At 44.5% G+C, this 15,521-nt stretch overlaps 1 protein-coding gene across 4 annotated transcripts in view; it reads left to right on the top strand.

Annotated features, from left to right (window-relative positions):
- bahcc1b (BAH domain and coiled-coil containing 1b) overlaps positions 1–15,048 on the top strand; it is a 61,752-nt gene extending 46,704 nt beyond the window's left edge. For all 4 annotated transcript variants that reach the window (XM_085284032.1, XM_085284034.1, XM_085284031.1 and 1 more), the window contains 16 exons: positions 231–367; positions 661–765; positions 2,755–2,833; positions 2,987–3,161; positions 3,249–3,416; positions 4,690–4,854; positions 5,404–5,648; positions 7,301–7,463; positions 7,662–7,779; positions 8,230–8,305; positions 8,396–8,504; positions 8,594–8,710; positions 9,276–9,404; positions 9,936–11,377; positions 13,050–13,286; positions 13,767–15,048. In XM_085284032.1, coding sequence (XP_085140158.1) covers positions 231–367; positions 661–765; positions 2,755–2,833; positions 2,987–3,161; positions 3,249–3,416; positions 4,690–4,854; positions 5,404–5,648; positions 7,301–7,463; positions 7,662–7,779; positions 8,230–8,305; positions 8,396–8,504; positions 8,594–8,710; positions 9,276–9,404; positions 9,936–11,377; positions 13,050–13,286; positions 13,767–13,976 — 3,675 coding nt within the window. In that variant the 3' untranslated portion in view covers positions 13,977–15,048. The remainder of the gene's footprint in view (positions 1–230; positions 368–660; positions 766–2,754; positions 2,834–2,986; positions 3,162–3,248; positions 3,417–4,689; positions 4,855–5,403; positions 5,649–7,300; positions 7,464–7,661; positions 7,780–8,229; positions 8,306–8,395; positions 8,505–8,593; positions 8,711–9,275; positions 9,405–9,935; positions 11,378–13,049; positions 13,287–13,766) is intronic.
- Positions 15,049–15,521: the final 473 nt, after the last annotated feature.

Genomic DNA, 15,521 nt, shown 5'->3' with positions numbered 1-15,521 from the left:
ATCAGCCTATTAGAAATCTGCCAGTAAGAGCAGAAGTTGTTGATTTGCTAAAATTAACTGCTTCACACAAACGTGTGAGCGTTTGGTTACAGGAAAGTCCTCAGCAAGCTGGCCAAACACAAGCTGGCTACATATCCAATGACTGCTGTGCTGAAGTTGGTGTTCAGCATTTGAATTCCTCTGCTCTGTGTGTGTGTGTCCGTGTTTGTGTGTGTGTGTGTGTGTGTCAGGTGTGCCCAGTGAAGGGCTCCATGGAGACCATGGGAGGGGAGGAGCTGGCCATGCGTGTCCAGCTGGCTGAGCTACAGCGCCGCTACAAAGAAAAACAGAGAGAACTGGCCAAACTACAGAGGAAACACGACCACCAGTGAGCAGAGACAACACACACACACACACACACACACACACACACACACACACACACACACACACACACACACACACACACACACACACACACTTATTTTGTCTAGTCTGAATTCTGCATTCCAATATTCACTCTTCTGCTTTCATGCTGCATCTGCGTGCTCATATTTAATGCAGTTTGACCTGTAGCCGATACAAGCTTCTTCCTGATTTCTCCCGCTGTCCGGATTGCATCTTTAATCTCCCTCTCCGTACCACTCCACCTCCTCTTCCTCCTCTTTCCTCTTTCTGCAGGAAAGAGGAGACATCTCGAAGCCCTGCTCGCCGGGGGCCCGGCCGCCCCCGTAAGCGCAAGTCCACCCCCGGCCCAGCTGCTGCAGAGAGCTCCAAAAGACTCAGGTCAGTCCTCTGATATTGCGTTGGTATAATCAGTGTGATTGGCAAGCCCAGCTCATTCATCCTGATTTCTGTTTGTGTTTTTAGTGAAAGGCATGGTTGATTTTCAAGAAGTTCTTCTTCAGCTGAATTGATTCAAATGCTCTCTAGCTGATGATTTGCTTGATTGGGCACTGGAAGGAGCTGCTCACACACACACACACACACACACACACACACACACACACACACACACACACACACACACACACTGATGCACACACAGACACACACATACACAGTGGGGGTTATGTGATGGGAGCTGTAAGCTGGGTGTGATTTTTAATGAGAGAAGGTAATGGAGATGAGGGCTTCATTAATCACCATTAATCACTTTTAATCATATTTATCACTTGTATTGATTATGTCCTGATTCCATGCGAACCTCCAGCATATATTAATACAGCTGGACAAAGTTCTGATGTACAGTTATTACAGTGATAAATGACTCCATGCAACCCCCACCAGCTGCAACACGCAACCACACATTATTTAACACCTCACACATGCAAACCTCCACACTGACTCACATTCACGGACACACGCACGTGTGCTAGTGCGTGCAAGCAGCCGGGATTCAGCAGTGATAAATGTGTTTTCTCATGATGCCCCACCTCTGTTAGCATGTGCACCCCTCGCCTTGATAAAATGATTAGAGAAACTCGAGGTTTGTCACGGTTACCATGATTAGAAAGCGCTAATGAAAATGACAATGAAAGCCTTTAGTCATACATGCCAGTGCACTACACACACACACACGCAGAGAACTTGTTTAATTAGTAGAGCTGGGTGCTCCGTGCCTGAGCAGCATTTCTGTTGTTATTAACAAGCAATGTATCATTTGTTTATGCTTTCATCTTCTAATGAGAGTTGGGGTGTGGGTGAAATAAAACTGAAAGAAAGCGAGATGAAGAGGAATGGTAGCTCTTCTAAAGTGTGCTGACTTGTTCTCTTGATATCTGGAATATGAAGCATATATGGTGAAAGGTGTGCGGATAGCCAGCTTGGATTTTATAGGTGAACCTAGCTTATCGTCTCACCTCTTGTCAGTTGCTCTTGAAGTGATTGGGCTACATAAAAAATTGTTAAAAGCACTTAAAGATGGTTTAAAGAACCTAGCAACCACCTTGCTGTTTTGTGCCGTGTACTCCCGAACACTAATTTGACTGAATCTCGGGTTAAACGTCAGTCATTCAGGGGAATGAAACAGACAAAGGTGATCTGGATAGTTAGAATCTTCCTCTCCTCTGCTCTGCTCTCCTGGGAGCAGAGATGCTGAGAGCCAAACCTTCCCTCTCTGGGAATATAGGATTCACCTGCCTCAGACACCAGCTGCTAACTGTTGTGTGCCTATGTGTGTGTATATGAATGTTAATGTGTGTGTGTGTGGGGACTGCCTGTGGTGGTGCGAGAGAGCATGCGGGCAATGAAGGAAGGACAGAAAGAGGGAGAGAGAGGGAGGAAGGGAGGAGTAGTGTTCAATAGAGGTTAGTGTTTATCGATTGAGCCCTGAAGCTCCGGTCAACGGACAGACTCCCCCGAGACTGCTTCATTTCTCTCTCTCTGTGTCTTTCCCTCCCCCCTCAACCATTCTCCTCCACCCACTGTCTCTCTCTATCTCTCCCTCTTCTTGGTTCTCTTCACGACAGATAATTTCTTACCCTTTTTTAGTCTCGCGATCCGAATATTCCCGTGTTTGCCGTCAGACCGCGCCGAGGCTGTCTCTTACCTCATCAAAGTTACGAGACAGACAAGATGAGTGGGAAGAGAGCGAGACAATGACTGAGCTTCAACACAGATAGAAGGGACGCTAAGAAGAAAAAAGCAAAAAAAAAAAAGGGAAATGCAGAGATGCAGAGAATAAAGACGTGTGATTAAGCTGATTCTTTGTTTTCACATAGGATAAATTCTCATTCAGCTGCGTCCCTGCTGTGTTTTTATGTTTTTTTTCAGGGCTGGACTGAATGTACTGGAGGAAAAAGCCAGGAATTCAATGTCCAATCACAACTTCAAAAGCCTCAGCACTGCACAGGTCAGCCGCTCGCTGCTTCTCACGGTTCATCCGCACACACAAACACACACGCTGAGAACTATTTCCTCCTGCTCCTGTTTTTTTTTTTCTTTTTCTAGATATTTCAATTAGCAGAAAGGAATGAGTCAATAATTAGTTGTTCCCTGACTGCAGATGAAAGCTCGTTGTAAGCACAGAGGTCGACCCAGCGCCCTGAGCTCCAGGCTGGCCAGGCGGGTGACCCAGCTGAAGCAGAAGGCTGCAGCCCAGCGTGGTTCACAGTCAGCAGATATGCTGCACAGCAGCGAGAAAGACGCATCCAAGAGTCACTGCAGACAAGGCGGAAAAGGTGGGGGAGAGAGAGGGTGCATAAAAACACTTGTTCACTAGGCAGCACCTCGAAACTCAGCTCACCCCTTTTCTGCTTATCTCTTAGACCTGCAGCAATCCCACAGCGCCGCTCAAACCGGGAAGAGGAAGAGAGGTCGAAAGCCCAAAGTTCCCTTGGACATCAACCCTAACAGACCTCACCACAAGGACAGCCGAGTTACTGAGAAGCATGAAATAGATGATGAGAAGAGTGACAGCGAGAGCTCAGAGCATGGTGAGGTTTTTTTCTTGATATACAGTCTGGTTGTGTCGCCTTGCCAATTAACCAAAAAAGGATCACGCAGCTGATGCTTTGGCCGTAAAATTTTACAGCCTTTTTTGGTCAATGGAATGCACACATTTTGCTGATAAGAGCTTTATGACAAAACTACAGTTTCAGAAGTTTGGAAAAGCTCACTGACAGTTTCACATGCGAGTCAAGCGGCGCTTATTTGGTGTGTGGGTCAAAGGACACCAACCAGATCTTGTGAGATTTTGCTGTGAGATTGTGTGTGTGTGTGTGTGTGTGTGTGTGTGTGTGTGTGTGTGTGTGTGTGTGTGTGTGTGTGTGTGTGCGCGTGTGGAGCATCTGAGAGTGAGATGTCTGCCGTCATCAGGGGTGTCCTCTCACTTCCCAGCTCGTCTGTCACACTGTTAAAACAGTTAACGACTTGCCACGGGCATGCGACACGGCCCTCCGCCCTCATCGGCATATGGTAATGTGAGCCTGCCCTGGCCTCCCCGTTCAGAATGTCACACCCAGCTCCTCCCATCTCTCCTTAACCTCTCCAACCTTGTGAAAATGGCCACACTGAAGTGCCTCGACTTGAGGATACACAATGACACCCGTCCTGACTTTTAACGGCTCGCCAGAGAGATGGGTGCGCCATGAAACCAACATAACATGGAGGAAAACACTAGAATTTCACTGACCCCGTGGCCTTATTGGCATGAAGAATTTGTGGTTCAGTTAAGTGTGTGTGTGTCTGTGTGTGTGTCTATCTGTGTGTGTGTCTATCTGTGCGTGTGTGTGTGTTTGCCAGTGTTTGTATGTGTGTCAGGGAAAGCGTTGAAGAGAATGCCATGTAAGTGACAAGTGTGTCAGATGTGTCAACACCCGACGCGACCCCTGCAGCCAGCGAGACACAGCTGCCATTAACAATCTGTGTATGTGTGTGTGTTGTGTGTGTGTGTGTCAACATTTGCTCCCTGTCACAGCAGTTAAGTAACAAGCAGGGCATTATTGTTTAGCCATTAAAGAAGGTTTGCTCATTGAGAGTTAATTTGTGACGAAATGCCCGACTTTTATAGACCCTCATAGAAATTTGACTTGCTTGGCATTTGAACATGCGCGCATTTAGCAGCAGGCCCAAAATGTTAAGGAATCTCGAAAGCTCGCTGTCGATGCATCTCATCGAGTGAGTCCTTGGCTGTTAACAGAGTTTACATATAAATGACTTGAAGCGCTCTGACTCTCATACTGATGTCGTGATTTCACAATTTCACAGAGGAAGATGCCAGCTATGACAGCGAAGACGGAGCCGGTGACATCAAGATTAGCTCATCCTCTAAAGAAGCTCCTGCAAACCCTGCTGGGGGCATATCTTTTTCATCACAGTCCTCCAAGCTGCAAACAAACCAGAAAGCCAGGAGTAGGAGACCAGGACCTCTTGGTGAGATGTTTATACATATCTTTAGATTTCCAGGAGACAGATTTCCTTTCTTCCGTTTTTCTGGTTGTGTTTATTTTCTGAATGGACACTTTTCCATAAGAAAAATTCCATGAATAGAGACTGGGTACACCAGGCATTTACATATCATGTTATCTGTTTGAACTGCACACTGTTGCGTTAATGAAAAGGCATGCACAAGGATTATAACATATTGTGTCAGTAACAGGAAAAACTGACAGAAACTTTCCTCTCCTAAGTCAACAGGTTTGAATGGCAACGTTCACTTGAGTAGTTTTTGGCTGTTAACGGTCATGCAAATTGTGATGTTGCTCCCATATTCAGAGGAAAACATTATTTTCTCTTCAGATGTCCGGCGAAGCTGAAGAGTTGCAATCTATTTTGCATGTCGTCTCCTCCTCTTTTCCCTTCACACGCATGTTTCTAAAATGTATCTTTTTTCACAAAGAACCATAACCCGATCATATCAACTTGATATCAGTTTTAACACGCTATCTTTAATTTACATGATGCTTTCGTCTCCATCCTCAGGCATGGGGATCTTACCCACCACGGACCAAAGGAGAGCACCCCTCAGGCCAGGCCTCGCCAACACAGAGAGGAGTCGTGCAGATCACCTGCCGACCAACAGAGCATCTCCCCTCAGCTGGGGCGTATTGCCAGTGGGCTGCAGTTTTGGCGACAGCCATGAAAACCACAGAGCTCTGACTGAGGCGAAGAGGATCAGCAAGAAAGATGAGAGGAAGACCTCTGCAGGACAGAGCTTTCGTGGAAAGGTGGGACATTGGATAGCGACGTGTAAACTGACATTCAAACCTCGGATCCCCCCACTCAACTGCCACACCTGTGCATCTCTGTGGCAATGATCAGAGGAAAGAGAGGGCACTGATAAAAAGCATCACTTCTGAAATTTTTTTTTACAACTTACTTTGCATGACCGCTTCTGATAACGTTTGTTATTTGCTCCCTTGCACGGAATAGGAACTGTACTTTGAAAGAAATCATGCAATATTTGTAATTAATATGATGCTCTGAGGACAGTGCAAATAAATGCTCTCCCAAAGTTTATTTATTTAAGGGAGAGAGAGTTTATGTGCTCTACAACTATTTGTCTCCCCTGATCACTACACAAAGTAGTAGGATTCGAGAACGGAAAGGTGAGATACAATAGCCACATTTAGAAGCTTGGTGGAAAGGTTTTATAGTGAGCATTGAGCTGTTACAGAGTCCTAAACAAGGCAGAAATAAAACATGATTTTTGAGTAACAAAGCAGAAGGGGAACTGGTTACCGTGAGTAAAAGAGGGCAGGTGACTCAGAGGGTTACTCCCTTTGGCTACTGCATGCAAAGTAAAGCTGAGAAAGAGAGAAGAAGAATTAGGAAAAGCCCTCGCCGCAAGTTCACTCCTTGCTTGTTTAGGTGTGAGCCACACCCTGCCAGGAAGTCTTGAAAATCCCGTAGATTAACACTGACAGCGCCTACCAATAACTCCTGCTCCCATACGGGCAGATGCTTAACATCAGCTATAAATCAGTCACTGTGGCAAATGCATCGTTTGCTGTCGTTATAGGTGCATGTTTGCAGGCGCGCCGGCTGTGCTAACAGACCGCTGGCCTCATTTTATCTGTGCGAGCAGCGGTTGGCGAGACACTCGCATTTCGCTTTAATGTGAGATGCCCTCAGGTTGCTTTAGTCTTTGAGTCATTGCAAGGGAATGTCCAAAAACACATAACTCCAAACCAAACAGAGGAATATAAAGATAATCATTGGCCTTAATGCTTCACACACCCATGCGTGCTGGCACACAAACACACACATATCACCGGCGTTAAAAGGAAATAGTCACCCATGCCCTCTGGTGACGAAACTTCTATTAATAAAATATATGATCTCTTGATGTGGAAAACCTAACACACACGTCAAATATTATGAACGCTCTTCTTCGGAAAGCCTAAATACAAGCAGAAACCTGTTGGGCGAGCTTACTTACTTCGTCAGTCATCTGTCATCTTTGGATAAACTAGCTGAAACCGGTCTGGAGATGGGTAGTATCTGGTGTGCGTTTATGTTCGTACGCGATGGTGAGAACGTCCACCTCAGGTCAAGAGTCCTCCATCAATAAGGTGGATGTGCAATATGTGCCGCCTGTGCACAAACAATGGCAAGTGTAAAAACTAAAAATTTAAATAAAAATAAACCAAGAAAAACAAAACAAAACAAACAACATCCTTGAGGCTTTAATGATGTATCACATTACAAAAGACATTGACGCCTGGGGTTACTTTCCAATGATGCATTAACCACATCAGTTACATCAGACTGAAACGACTCTTTTAGTTGTCTGCAGGTCCTGTGTACTGATAATTAGTTTGTGTACTACCACATCCTGCTTTCTGACCACTGATGTAATGTCCGGTTTCTCTTTTAGGAAAAGGGTTATGCCGTGAGCAGACTTCTGCAAAGCTTCGCAGCTGATGATGGCTTTCGCTTGGATGAAGAGAGTAGCTTCTCTGAGGGAGAGGAGGATGAAGAAGAGGAGGCCAAAAAGCTGCTGGTTCATCTTCCTCCCAACATGCCTTCCAGAATACCTGGTAAGTATAAACGCTGACATATAACTTAGTATTACACAGAATCACAGGCTTGCTTTACCACACACAAATGCTCCGTGTCTGCTCCTGCGTCCATCTCCTCACGTTACACCGAAACTGACGAGCTCACTCAGTGCATGCTCAAATTTTGTATATTTCAGCTTTTTTCTTCTTCAATCCATCTTTCTACTCCCTCCATAGCTCTGCCAAACTGTGTGTTAAGTAAAGAGATGTTGGTAGATGGACTGAAGATCCTCATCTCCAAGGAGGACGAGCTGCTGTATGCCGCCTGTGTCCAAACTTTGGACCTGCCTGATATGTAAGACCCCATTTTCCTGTTAGTAGTGCATAAGGCATTTCCACTTTCTGTTTTTTTGTTTTTATCACAAATGTGCTTGTCAATGCAACAATGTGACATATCAATCCCTCAAATACAGGTATCTTTATTTGAGGGATTGATAAATTGTTTATTAATCATGAGATCTGGAGTGTTTTTCGAGAGGCGAAAACTTTATCACCAAGAAGGCATTTAGCAGCAAGAGTGTTGTGTGATTTTCAAAACACTCGAAAACCGAGCATATTTAAATGCCTGGCAGCTGTGAGAATCCTGACAAACAAGTTGCTGAGATAATTGCAAAGCCTTAGGACAAAACCCCTTTTCTTGGTTCCCAGAAGACTGCTTTGAAATGTAACAATAAAAACTGCTAAAAATTGGAACTCATAAATTAAAATTACGGTTTTTTTTCAATGTTTTAATTTTTTTTTTTAGATTTAGTGTTGTAATTGAAGGGGAACGAGGTAATCGCCCCAGGATATACTCGCTGGAGCAACTGCTACAGGAAGCAGTAAGTGAGACCCCTTAGCCTGTATAACGTTTGCAGGTTTGTGATGACCTTCATCTGAAAAGTTTTGCAATTTTTTTCTCTCTTTACCAGGTGCTGGATGTGAGGCCACAGACCGAGGCCATCCTGACTGCAGGGACGCGAGTGTGTGCCTACTGGAGTGAGCGCTCCCGTTGCCTCTACCCTGGCTACGTCCACCGAGGTGAGTTACACATGCCAATCGCCTCACTCTGCACGCAATAACAAATCTTTCCAGCAACCCATGTTCTCCCTACTGTGTTGGGCAATTAGGAGGTCCAGGTGAGGAGGAGAAGGACGGCAGTGTGATGGTGGAGTTTGATGATGGTGACAGAGGAAGGATCTCCCTTGTGAACATCAGGCTTCTGCCCCCCGGATACCAAATTCGCTGTGAGTATGGCTTTGACTATAGGAGTTATTGAAAAAAGAAGCAGTGCACAAGTGTATTACATATATATATATATATATATATATATATATATATATATAAACATATAAACAAACAGAAGAAGACGGCCGTAGTGATCGATGTAGCGGTTCCGAATGACAGCAATATCAGGAAGAAGGAACACGAGAAGCTGGAGAAATACCAAGGGCTCAGAGAAGAGCTCGAGAGGATGTGGAGGGTGAAGGTAACGGTGGTCCCCGTGGTAATCGGAGCACTAGGTGCGGTGACTCCCAAGCTAGGCGAGTGGCTCCAGCAGATCCCGGGAACAACATCGGAGATCTCTGTCCAGAAGAGCGCAGTCCTGGGAACAGCTAAGATACTGCGCAGGACCCTCAAGCTCCCAGGCCTCTGGTAGAGGACCCGAGCTTGAAGGATAAACCGCCTGCAGGGGCGTGCTGGGTGTTTTTATATATATATATATATATATATATATATATATATATATATATATATATATATATGTATATATGTATATGTATAAATCACTTATCAACCCTTTTCTGTCAGGTGCTGAACCCTCTCCAGCGCTTCTGATCTCTCCTGGACGACGAGGTCGACGAAGCTCCACCCAGGAGAAGAAAGACACAGAAAAACCACCCAATGAGTCAGAAGGAAGGCCTCAGGAAAAAAGACCAGGTAGGAGAAAAGGAACGAAGGCTTAGTTGAATCTGTAGGGACTGAATATCTCTTAGGCTTTAACATATATACTGCCTGAGAAGTGCAGATCCACATGCATACATGCGAAGCAAAGCCTCTTACTGTTCCAACTATCAGCTAATAATCAGGAGCTCAGAGTGCAGGTTCAATACCCAAAGACTCATAAATTTACATTCCTAGTTAGCCACCTGTCATTTTGCCTAAGTGTAGACTATCTACATAAATCACGATTTCATCAAATGTCGTCGGTGTCCTTTGTGAAGTTAAGCAACAAACAAGTAACTGATCTCAAAGTAAGAGTGACAATAAAACTGGGAGGAGAGACAGGTTTACCAGGTTTGTTGTAGTTTGAGTAATGGATATGTTGAAACTTAGGCAGGTGAAGATGAAGGAGATAAAGATATTAAGTTTCACTAAAGCCCTTACTTCCACAATTAATCATAGTTTGTTCGTTAGACCTGACATTTTCTACTGATATTAACTTCCCTCTGGTGCTGGCTCCTTTTACAGTTGGTAGACCGAAGAAAATACATTCGGTGCCTAAGACTACCAGCACACCGACATCAGTGACTGACACCATAACAAAAGGCAGCTCTTCCATGCTGAACTGGTGCGTTCCCAGGAAGAGACCGCCAGTGGATTTCTTCCTTTTCAATGGGACGTCCCGTAAGACCCAGAAAAAGATCAGAGAGCGAGACTTGGGGTTATTTCATCGGCCTTCCTCCCACTCTTTGGCTCCACCAACCCCTATCAAAGGCATCTTTGGCTCTCCTTTTGAAGTTGACTCATTCAGTAGTATTGCTAATGGGTACTCTACCTTTGGAAGTGGTGGAAACTCTGGATCTGGGAGACCAGTTAACGCAGTAGCCTCCATGGGGCTCCGGGACTCCTCGTCTTCTTCTTGCTCCTCGTCTGTCACCATGGGTATGACAGCTGGGAGCCGGAAGCCAGCGAGTGAACGTGACAGGAAACACTTTCTTGTGAAGTTAGACCACGAAGGAGTGACCTCTCCTAAAACAAAGAATGGCAAAGCCTTGCTTCGACTAGGGGGGGCTGCAGTGAGAATAGGGAAGAGCCACGCCTCCACAGGGGCACCGCTGCGATACATCCAACCCTCCCTGCTGGTGAAAGATGGCAAGAAGGGAGGAGGGGAAAGAGACAGTGGCGGGGCCCGCTCTAAGGCTCCTGTAAAAGGCGTTCCACATCTGAGAAAGGATCTTCTATCGGCTGGTCTCGGAGTTCAAGGCGGAGATTACAGTTTGGACTACCCGAGTGACTGTCCAAGCTCTTACTCGGAGCTGGATGAGGATGATGAGGATGACGGTCAAGACCCTGACACACGAAGAAGAACTGTCTCGTCCCATCGGGGTGGTCGTTTTCTGTCTCGTCACGCCATCTGTTTCTCATCATCTTCCTCCTCCTCTTCCTCTTCCGGCTCCATCTCCTCTTCATCCCTCTGTTCCTCCGACAATGACTCCTCCTACTCCTCTGATGAAGAGTCCTCCTCCGTGCTGCTGCGCCGTGCACTGCTCCAACAGGACAAACAAAAGCACAGACAGAGCATGAACTCTGATCTCCTGAGCCCTGATCTTGCCACCTCCAACTCCTCTCCATCTTCTTCATCTCCAGCTCATGGCTATGTGACAAAAGCCAACATGGCCATGAGCTCAAAGATGAGAGCCGACAGAGTAGAAGACAGAAAGGACTACGTATCAAAAGGAAGTATGATGAGTAACAGCAGCAGCACAGCTAAGAACCAGTTAAAGAGGAAGGATGGTCCCAATACCCACCATCACAGTCAAAGCAGTGCTGGCCGCCAGCAGCTGAAACCTGCCTCTAAGGACCCGGCAACAGCTAAGAAGCAGAGGATGTCTTCACCCGAGCCCCTGCCCAACATGGCTCCTCTACTGCCTGGACGCCAGCTCTGGAAATGGTCCGGCAACCCCACACAGGTAAGAAGATTTGTGTAGTATTTGACTACTTTTTATCAGTGTTTAACAAGGCTTAAGAGATGGCTATTTGTGAGTAATCAGTGTTTATTGATTAGTCTATTGTGTTCCCAGACTGTTTTTTGGCACTGTTTCAGCTTTTTTGTCATTGTGAGAATTTCCGAGCAGCTTTGATTTCTAATTACGTTCTCATAACTAAGTCATTTGTTTCATAATGCAAATATATTATTTTGCTTTTATTGCTTTTACAAAATCAGCTGATCTAAACCTGCTGGCTCAGTCCATATGTGTCTGTGAGTCCTGCTGGAAAATCGTATACGGTGCTATTTAACCTGCATAAGGCTCATACATTTGTTCTGCAAGTAGCTTGGCAACCGACCTCTAGCCGAGATCCTATATTTCACGATGTTCTTGGTGTTTCTGACTTCAGCTTTGTCTGTTGTCACTGATGCTTGCTCAGTTCTGCTGCTTTTCCAGCATTTTGACCTTCCATATAAGCAAATGAAAGGCCAGAGTCACACCACCAAAATAAACCTCATCAGTCAACCATATATTGACTAAAGGGGTCTTGCCAGACTTGTCGAGTATCAGTATCCTACTTAAGTCCTCCGATCTAAGTAGGTTACTGATTGTTGCTCCAGTTTCTGCCGTGTCATACCTTGATTACACACGGTAAATGCGATGATCAAATATGGTCTATCTCAGATTGCGTATTCTGCTTCAGACTTTGTACACATTAGCAATCTATCTTAGTTGGTGTGCTTAATCTGTGAAATTGTTATCCAGTTTATTAAGTTGCAGTCCCGAGATAACAGAACAAAACCTTTTGAACAACCGCTGCCATTCTCTTCTTTCATCCTATCACGCTGTTTGCTTAGTAAACACCACTACATCTGTCGTCTGAGACGTGCAGCTCGAAAAGAAACCGACCCTTCGGTCAGTAAATCAAAAGGTGCAGCACAAATATAGGTACATTACTCAACTTGTGCATAAGATTCAGTATTATTGCTTTATCAGAGAGGATTACTGGTGTTATTGTAAATGTTAGGTGCTGGAAATCATCCACTAAAAGTATGTTAGATGAATACATTATGGTGGCCCTGAGAAAAACACACACTAGTAAATAGAAAATGTAAAAAAAAAACAAAACAAAACAAAACACAAAAGCTTACAAAAACCTTAAAAATGTGGAGTTGACCGAGCATAGAATTAATTCAAGTTGAGCTCAATGGTTTGAATGGTGCATTTCATTTGCTTTTGTCTGTTTGCAGCTGGTGTGCATCTGCAAGCCACCTTGCAGCCCATCTGTATCCTAGCTTTTCCTTTCGTGTTGTATTTGACTTTATCATTGTTGTCACTGATGTCATTGATTCTTCTTTTTCTTACTGCCACTTTTCCCACATCCAGCTTCGGATGGTCCCAAAACAAAGCCACGTTGCCAAATATAGATTATTGAAGATAGAAATATCCATACCTTAAGATTATACTAAAAAAATGAAGCTGACTGGGCTGGGTTTTTTTCTCTTTTCTTTTTTTTTCTTTTTTTCTTTTGTGTTGCACAGATTTTGTTGGATTGGTAAATTATACTGAACCTTGCCCTAGTCTGCTCTGGTGATGAAACAAACTGTAGAAACTGTCTAAATCAACTGAGTGCTGTTTTCTCTTTCCTTCACAGAGGAGAGGTCTGAAGGGTAAAGCCCGCAAGCTTTTCTACAAGGCCATTGTGCGGGGCAAAGAAACAGTGCGTGTCGGGGACTGCGCTGTGTTCTTGTCACCCGGCCGGCCCCAGCTGCCCTATGTGGGCAGAGTGGAGAGCCTCTGGGAGTCATGGAGCTCCAGTATGGTGGTCAGGGTCAAGTGGTTCTACCACCCAGAGGAGACTCGCCTGGGGAAGCGACACCGTGACGGCAAGGTAAAAAGTGGGAAGTGCATGCAGAATTTCTGGAAGGGAAATGGCCAAATTAACAAGACTGTGAAGTTTTCATGAGCATATATTACTTCTTTTTATTCCGTACCCCCAGATGATTGAACTTCCACTTAGATCATAAAGCTATTAATATTTGCAGATCTCTAAAAACTAAGCGTACGGTGACTCAAGATTAATCTAAGCTTTACATAGTCGTGCATTTTATATTTCTGGAAAAGAAATGGTTTATTTGGAATAAAGAAGAAAAAGCAAGATGTTTAGACTGAGCAGGAGCATATATTGTATGAGCAAAGACAAAACTACCATGAACACTTTCAAAACCTCAAATTTTCTCATTGAAAACCCCACAATCAAAAAGGTATTTGTAGGAGTGAAAACACTACAACAACAAAAACACACAACAAAAAGCATGAAAATCTGTTTAAATATGACATTATTCTATTCTTCCGATTGTCTCTCTTCCAGAATGCCTTGTATCAGTCGAGCCACGAGGATGAGAACGATGTGCAGACAATTTCCCATCGGTGTCAGGTGGTCAGTAAGGCTGAGTATGATCACCTGATGCGCGAACACAAGCCGGGTACCACGGCTAATGACCTCTTCTATCTGGCCGGAACTTATGAACCAACTACAGGCCAGCTGGTCAGTGCAGATGGCATGGCTATTGTGTCCTAGCACCACCAGCTAGGAAGAAATCAGAAAACTGACCTTGTCTCCGGAGTTTCTAGGATGGTTCTTCAGAAGACAACAGGGGGACAAAGACAAATCAGGACAAAGAACGGAGGGCTTTGGTTACTGATTTACACGAGAAAAGGCGCTAGCCCGCCAGATAAAGCCTGGCAACACTGGCACTTAAGAGGAGACTGGTTTGTTCCGAGGAAAAATCTGATCGACGTCAAATTTAACCACTTTATCAGAGCATCTTGTAATTGTGGCGAGATCGCTGCAAAACAAGTAGAAAAACCAAGGACATGAGCACTTTGGAGTGTAGTATTTCTGGAGGCATAACGGAGACTTGGCTTCCTGAAACAAAGAGAGCAGCAGAGAGCGTCTGCTAAGGAGAGACATGCTGTAAACCACACTGGTTTGGATGGTTTTAATGGTCTTATACTGGTAGTGTAACTACAACGCGGAGATTGAAAGATATCCAACAGGACCAATAAACACTGTAGTTTGGACTGTGTGTTTAAATGTGCGTATTTGTGTTTGCAGAGTGGCTGCGATGACCCTGTTTGACATATAATTAGCTCTAAGTAAATAGTGCTTTAGCGTGTGTTTATACTGTACGTGTGTGCGCGTGTGCGTGCGTGTGCGTATGTGTGTGTGTGTGTGGTCATGGACGGGTGTGCTCATACAGCAAAGATGTCGACGTCATGGCACACGGGTGGGCATGCCTCTGAATATTAATCAGCCCAGTACTATTAAACGTGCAGTTTTCAGTCTTTGCGACTGAAACACAACATTAAATTTTTTTGCTCTTTTCAAGCCATACACATCAATACCTCTCTCTCTCGCATGCCCCTGCTCGGGTGCGGAGACACATGTACAGGTAGTTGGATTGTTTATTTGAACTGTGCGTGCATGTTGGGTGTGCGTTCATATGTGTGCGTGAGAGCGCGCCTGCGCTTTGTACAGCATTATGGGAAGGATTACATGATGTAAATAGTATATATTTGTTCTTATTTCTTGTTTTTCTTTTTGCAGAGAAGATTATTTTATTTAGATTTTTTTAGGGTGTGTGGGTGAGTCTGGGGTGGGCGGGGGGTGGGGAGGGATGTCAGCCTCTAGCAGAGGTTTCTTCGCTCTCAATGCACTGAACAGTATCAGATGTTTGGATTGGACATCAGACTGTATGACTGATGTGATGACTTTGTGGTTGTAGCCTCTGCTTTAGGCAAAGGGTAAATATGTAGAAAGGGTATTTGGGAAATTTTTTTTATAATGTAATCAGACAAAAAAGCTCTTTTTACTTGTGTCCAGTTCTTTTTTCTCTTTATATTTTACTCCGTTAGGTTAAGAATGTGCATTTCCTTGTTTTGTTTTGTTTTTCATTTGTATTTAATTTTTTTTTTTTACAAATACTGGAAAAAGCAAGCTGACTTTCTGCTGTTCTGCGATCCTGAAAGAATCTTCTGTATCTATTCTAGCCTGTATTATAAAATGTAGATATTTATCCGGCAGCAAAAAGAAACATACCAAAGCACCTGTGAGTTTACGCTT

Source organism: Mchenga conophoros, linkage group LG8, assembly GCF_057382185.1.
Source record: "Mchenga conophoros isolate Kocher_MC1m ecotype Shallow Benthic linkage group LG8, M_conophoros_male_GT1.1, whole genome shotgun sequence".
Classification (NCBI taxonomy): Eukaryota; Metazoa; Chordata; class Actinopteri; order Cichliformes; family Cichlidae; genus Mchenga; species Mchenga conophoros.
The sequence above is the reverse complement of the archived record's forward strand: the minus strand, read 5'-3'. Positions and strand labels throughout refer to the sequence as shown.